Genomic DNA, 7,540 nt, shown 5'->3' on the forward strand with positions numbered 1-7,540 from the left:
ATCACAGTGAACTCATATTTAAAACATTGCACCTCTTTGTCTCCCATTCTTTTAAAATTAAAACAAAATACAATTTTATTCCATATTTTAGAATTTATGTATAATTTCCGTTTTAAGTATTTCATCAATAGTAAGATAGAACCATGTCGCCCAACTGTTTAAAACTGTGTTAATATAAGACAACAATTCAGTGACCAACACAAAATGTATCTACTAAATGTGGTTTACAATTAAGAGAAAAACTTGAAAGTGAAACATTTGTTCCACCATCATGTTCGACAAAAAGTAATCTTTAACCTTTCATGTTGTACAAGTGTGTGGTATGCTGAAATGAGTTTTGACTCTGAAGCCTTTGAATGCAGTCTTTTTAGATAACATTTATTCTTGCTATTTTCATTCATTCCACCTCGAATAATCCAGGAGATTTATTTGACTCATTTCATGCCTATTACAATGAATTTGCCGGCTTGACTCATGTAGACACATACGTCCCTGTATTCTCCTTGTGATAGAAGTACAATAAATGTGTTTTGAAAACCAGACATCACATGCCGCAAGGATCTCTTATGTTATAACATGGCAATAATAGAAATGTTGAATTATATTGCGAGATGAAGACAGAGACTTAAATGTCTTAAACAAATAAAATATCTAATATTAGAAATAAGACGATTGTTTTTAGGTGGCAACTTGTCTTGATTTTTACATTTTCAGTTCAACTCTATTCCCTTTACGCTTTACTCTGCTATCTGCTATTCATTGTACCATGAAGACTATATTCCAATATGAATATTCGTAGACAATGGTCACATAGACCAGACATTTAATCAATGCTATATCTCAATATCAGTGGAGTTAGTTTAAGATTTAACTTGCTAAATTCTACTGATGACATAGACACGTAATCCTGCTTCCTTACAACATAAATCCTTTATGGCGAGATAGTAAATCAGGGCCTGTGGATGTGCACGTTAAAAGACTCTCCTCCCTCTCACTAGTTGGAAAAAGAGAATGAATAAGCTAATACCAATGGCCTTGAAATATTTTCCCTCATATGAAGTTGAACGATGTCCGATTAGCACCTGATGAGCTTGGTGAAAGATGACTAGATCCTAACGTTCGAACAATTAAACACAATTTCATTAAGTATACTGGAAAATATTTTCCAGACAAACGGCACTCTTTGATATCAAACGCCTGGTTTTTAAATCAAATCGAATTAACAATTCAATATCAACTGCTTTACGTAAATGTTTTCATACAAGGTATTGAACTTAACCATTGTGTTTTCCTTAGAATAGTTATGTTTGGACAAATGCAATAAGGAATTTGAAACGACTGTTTTAACTCCAGTAAAATAAACAGCAACGTGATATCGCTAATGTAATATTATGCCGACTACTGAACTCTTAAAACAATAAACCAATACTTTCGTTGACATTTTATCTGTTTTTTCAAGAAAAACGGAAGAATTTGTAGTCTATGAAAGAAAGGATGTGTTTCACATGTAAGTAACCCGGATCAAACTTCCCTTTGATCTGACAGCAATACTCTTGAACGACCGTGAATAACACTTCTTATTCCATATAAATGTATAAAAGAAATTAGCATATCGCCATCAGCCACATTGTAGAAATATGAATATACGCACTTTAGTACCTGATATACAATGTCTAGTTTCTAGTTAGAAATTCTTAAAGCTATACAACTTAATGCCGATTCCTTACAAAAACCTGAGAAATTAAAGCTTTTTATACAGCTTAGAAACGTTTGTGGAATTCAACATAATTGATAGTTTGCATGTAAAACGATCGTAAATTGCAGACTATCGTAACCAACATGACACACTGTAGTGTCTCTATAAATAAGATGTATATCTTGGAAAATCGTTTTAATTATTTGCATTCCATCACGTTTTATGGCTCTATTTACTAGAGAATCAACCATCTAGAATCCACCATGATTTGTAGAGATAGTAAACTCAATGTTGTATATATAATGAACCCTTTAACGATAATTAGCTCTTATCTAAAATAGAATTTAATGTATTCCAAAGACAATACTGCGTGTTTTTGTCGTGGAACTCCTTCTAATGAAGATGGAGGCATCTTAAATTCTGTGAGGGCGTAGCGGTGGCTCTTTGAGTTAGACGCTTGCTCCTACAGTTTGATCACCTTAGAGAAAGAGAGTAGGCTAATGACGTTGTCCTTGTAAACCTACAGAAAGGTGTGACGTAGAGCTCCATTATATTTAAATCTTGACAGTGACTTTGGTAAGCAGTAAAACATATCAACTGATATTGAACTAGAAACTCCAAAGATAATTACAACCTACACGAAAGACCTAACTAAACTATGAAACCGATATAGACCGTTCATAAAACCAATAAAAGCCAACATATAAGATACAACAGAGAGTAAAATTCTTCTGATTAGATCCTTAGAGGGAAATAATATACCTCTGACCTATTAAAAACTGAAAAACTATTTGATACAAATCTATTCACTTTCACCAGAGATGGCGTGTAGGATTATCATACAAATAACGAAGTCTTTAGAAGTTATAATTTAAAACTGGGTCATTGCCTTCTTTTTCCAGTCGAGGAAAGTTTGATTCTATCGTGTTCAGTTTGATTGTCGAAGTAAGCAATAAATACTATTGCCACTAATAACACGTGTGGCAATACCATTGGAAAGTCAATGTTAGTTTGATTGTGAAATGATAAATTCTATGATGTTACGAGTATATTATCACATTCCAGCTGGGCAATAATATAACGGAAGGACGAAAAAGACGAAGTGAATGGAATGTCAATTAATATGAATTAACGTCTATCAATATTCCTGTTAGTGTATCTGATAGCAACTATTCTAATGAAGCACTGAAGCACATTGGTTGTCCTTACAATCTTAGTAATCGGGGTGTCAAAGACAGTTGTGATGAATCCAATTGTTCTCCAGAAGGTCAATGAAACGAAACCATCAAGTACTATCTATAATTTGATGAAGGTTGGTATGATTTGTAAACATAATACTCGGTAGAGATGTTGAAGGTCGCGAACCTGCATTACAGGTTAATAAACATTGGTAGAATAACATTAGCACTATGGGGAATTCAACCAATTTATAACAACAATATGAATATCTATATAACATGATTGTTATTTTCATGCCTATTGACTCTTGTCACAAATTATCTATATTTACCTCTATTTATCATCTTTAAGAACAGATTGGCTTGAGTCTTCTGTTAATGACAAGCTAAAGCAAGACGAAAGGACTGAATCAAAGTTACCGTCTCCTCTATATTCCAGGATTTCAGGTGTTCAAGGCCGTAGCGTAATGGAAGCAATTGAGGCAAATGCCTCACTTATAGAACGACGACAAAACTTTAGAAGTCTCTTCTATGTATTTTAAATCCACTCAGACCTCCTTTGAATCATTTTAACATGGATTGCGCTACGGTCAATATATTCGGAATGAGAAAGTGACAGTGTCAAATAGACAATTAAACATATAACATAATTATTTTTTTAAGGTGGAACGAATACTTTTTATATTTTTTTTTCTCCAGTTGACACTAAACTAAATTTATTATTATTCCCAATTTGTGGCAGTGTTTTTATATAATTTAATTGCATTACTGATACATTTCTTTATAACTCACTAGAGAATTCTGCTTTATATATGATACAATCAGTTTTATCTCCAGTTGCATACTCGGATTAACCACTTTCTACGTTCATTTTATCAGGAAATGTCTCAGCCTATTCAAGAATTAGACTTTTCCTGGCATTCGGAATCCAAGTTAAAGGATTGTGAAGAAATTATCTAAAAAGTTATGTGTATCGGAGACACTGACATTATCAATTTGCACCATTTCAATTTTCAGTCAGACATCTGTAGTTCCTACAATTCCACTAAAACGTTTTAAAAATGGCCTTATTAAATGGCGTATTATTTTGTGGAATTGCAGGAACCACAGATATCTGACTGTAAATTGGAATGGTGTAAATCGATGCCATCAGTGTCCCCGATGCACATAAAAATTTAGAAAAGTTTTAACATTCCAAATTCTCGCTTCGACTTAATATGTTAAACGCGTGTTAAACCTGGACGAGTTCCTTTTCGACTATGATCTCGAAAAAGTGCTGATTTTTTTCTTGTTTTTTGTTTCTTTGCACGTCAATCCCAATGGAGTAGGGTTATTCTTTTGTTAAGCACAACGCAAACAAGTTCCATAGTGCGCGACGGAATATTACCATCACCCACACTACCAGAATCGATTTAAAATTATTTAAAAATATATGATAAGCCTCGAAGGAAGTATTAACTGGAGCTGAATGCTTCATGTTAATGGTTAATTTATTTCAGTAGTCTCTAACTTCTATCCTATTCATAATATATAAAATCTTAGTTCCGATTTCATCAGAAGAGATTATGATAGGAAATGTCTTGTGAATTTTCACTCTTTTTTTTGTTGTTAATTCACAATCGATTGTTTACGGTAATAAGTCACACCACCAGGAAATTTTAAGAACGCGAGTACGTGAATATTTGATTCAACGCAAATTTTCTTTTCCAATCCTAATGCTAACAGAAAACAATGTCGAATTGCTTTAGTTGATTGTTGACGAAGCCACTGAATAATTAATACAGTAATAAACACATTGCTGTCAATACTTTATGTCACATTATATCAATAGAATTGGACAGGGTTTAATAGAGTTTAATAGTTTCTTGCACTGTGGAGTATATTATTCTATAGAATTGAATCGTAACCCATTACTACTTCATCTATAATTCACTACCTAAAATCTTTACTTTTCACATTTAACCACTCTCGCGAGACCCCCTCACGTACCTATACCCTTTAATTCATCATCTTGTACAAGACGTATATAGATAGATCTCAGTTCAATCAATTCGTTTGATTAGCTTTATTCAGATACTTGGTGTGATAGTTCAACGAAATGTTTCCGTTAATAATATTATTAGAGGTCTTAAGATGTCAAAATATCTCAGATAGTAGAAATATTTAAGTGCCTTACCGCTGCTAATGGTTTAAATTATGTGCCTTCAACACTCTCCCCGGTCGAGATAATACCTTCGGATTTTTCAACTCTGTTTCCGCTTAACAATGAGAGGGGCTGGCATGGAAAAAGCGTCTAGTCATTTGGATGGGACAATAAACCGAGGTCCCGTGTGATACAGGCTGTGCACGTTACAGATCCCTCGATTGTTGGAAATCGAAAAAGAGCAGGCTAATGCCGCTGACCTGGCAAAATTTTACTCATTGCACCCTGCATGACGTTGCCCGTCTTTATTAGCCCACATGGTGCAGAAAAGTAGGACGTAAAACTCCATTCATTTCATTTCAACACTCTCCCAAGTTGGAGGCTTTTTTGCAAATTTAGTGGTCAAACTTAAGGGTCCGAGGAGATAAATTAAGACTTTACAAGCAAATTTGCATCTGTCAATGAATAAGGAGGGTCGGAAAAAAGTTGTAAAAATTAAACCGAAGCTACAGATTTCACTCGTTAAAGACTCGTTGACAGTAGGGAATATAGATAAAGTTAATGATGTTGTCACAGCAAAATTTCCCTCATTGCACGCTGTATATTATTGTCCGTCTTTATAGTTCGCCAAATCTAGAGCATAAAATAAATCTCCAATACATCTAATTTCATTGAACGACCATAAACATGTTTTCAGCTAACATATTATTTAGTCATTTGATATTTTTTGTGTTGAACATTGTCATAAATCATCATCCATAACCACTGTCCTAAATTACTCACATTATAATGTTTTAACTGAAAAGAATAAGCGCTATTTGTCAGATCGATTCACAACTTTTTAACAAAATCGACTTCGGATAGAACATGTTGGTTATCAACAAAAATGCAATCAAACCATTTCAGAAAAATATCGGAACGTAATTTGAAAATTATTGGAGTAAAATCTCAAGGGAAGCACAAATAATAGCCACAAGTAATTTAATATATCGATTTCACCATTCTTGGCATTTCCACGCAAAAAAAATGGTGCAACGGTAATTGTCAAAACATAGAAAATCAAACAATTACGAAGTTACAAACTGAAGTGCGAAATAAAAATCTATAAAATGATGGCCAGAATGTTACAAAAATGTACCAAAATGTAAATCGTTAGCTTTTAGTTTACGCTATAAAATTGTAACCGATCTGGTAAAAACAATGAAAATATTGTAAGGGGAATGTAATCGATGTTGAAGATTATTTCAGATTTTTGCCACACATGACCCAAGAGAAGAAACGTAATTTTTAGCATAAGTAATGTAAGTCATTGAAATAATGTTTGTAATACAATACTTATACTTCGTCAGTATCAAATAAATTGTCTGACATACGAAACAATTCGTAACAAAAGATATAAACTTGCTGCAATGCATATACCACACTCAAGTCATTTTGTTGTATGTTTCTTTAGCTGTCTGTCGTGTTCACGTTACCCCTGATTTGTTTTGGTCTGTCACTGATACGAAACGTATAGTCATAAGAAAGTTATAGTTGTACGCGAATAATTAATATATTGATAAATATTAAGGCCAGATAGAATACAACAAGGTACGACACGAAAAAGTACGATGAATCTGGGAGTAATGGATAACATCTGGAAGAAACGGGTGGAATCTGAGAGTTATGAGTGGAATCTGAGAGTAATGGATTGAATCTGGGAGTAATGATTTAAATCTGAGAGAAACGGGTGGAATCTGGGAGTAATGGATGGAATCTGGGAGTAAAGGATTAAACCTGAGAGTAACGGATGGAATCTGAGAGTAATGGATTGAATCTGAGAGTAATGGATTGAATCTGAGTAATGGATTGAATCTCAGTAATGGATTGAAACTGAGTAATGGATTGAATCTGAGAGTAACGGATGGAATCTGAGAGTAATGGATGGAATCTGAGAGTAATGGATGGAATCTGAGGGTAAGAGATGAAATCTGAGAGTAATGGATGGAATCTTGGGAGTAATGAATGGAATCTGAGAGTAATGGATGAAATCTGAGGGTAAGAGATAAAATCTGAGAGTAATGGATGGAATCTTGGGAGTAATGAATGGAATCTTGAGAGTAATGGATGGAATCTGAGAGTAATGGATGGAATCAGACAGTAAGGGATGGAATCTGAGAGTAAGGTAAGGGATGGAATCTGAGAGTAATGAGTCAAATCTGAGAGTAATGGTGGAATCTGAGAGTAATGGATGGAATCTCGGAGTAATAGATGGAATCTGGGAGTAATTGATGGAATCTCGGAGTAATGAATGGAGAGAAAGGGGTAAATATTTGAAGTAATATATGAAACCTTGACATTACAAGAGGTAATCATTTTTTCATGATTATTAAACCATTGTTGACAAATTTTTATTTAAGAGAATCTAATTCGTCTGTCTGAACAACATTTCCATAAGTTCCATTGTGTGAATAATAAGAAGAAAAAACAGAAGGTGAATAGCTCAGACAGATAAATCATTGTGTTTCATTAACTTGTTAGAGA

General features: G+C 33.8%; 1 protein-coding gene across 1 annotated transcript; it reads right to left on the reverse strand.

The window, feature by feature from the left end:
• Positions 1-6,582: 6,582 nt before the first annotated feature.
• Positions 6,583-7,149, reverse strand: LOTGIDRAFT_106616 (hypothetical protein; the record flags this gene model as incomplete). Its single annotated transcript, XM_009061759.1, has 1 exon — positions 6,583-7,149. A coding segment is annotated over one exon (567 nt), but the record flags the coding sequence as incomplete, so codon positions are not given.
• Positions 7,150-7,540: the final 391 nt, after the last annotated feature.

Source organism: Lottia gigantea (genome assembly GCF_000327385.1).
Source record: "Lottia gigantea unplaced genomic scaffold LOTGIsca_5, whole genome shotgun sequence".
Classification (NCBI taxonomy): domain Eukaryota; kingdom Metazoa; phylum Mollusca; class Gastropoda; family Lottiidae; genus Lottia; species Lottia gigantea.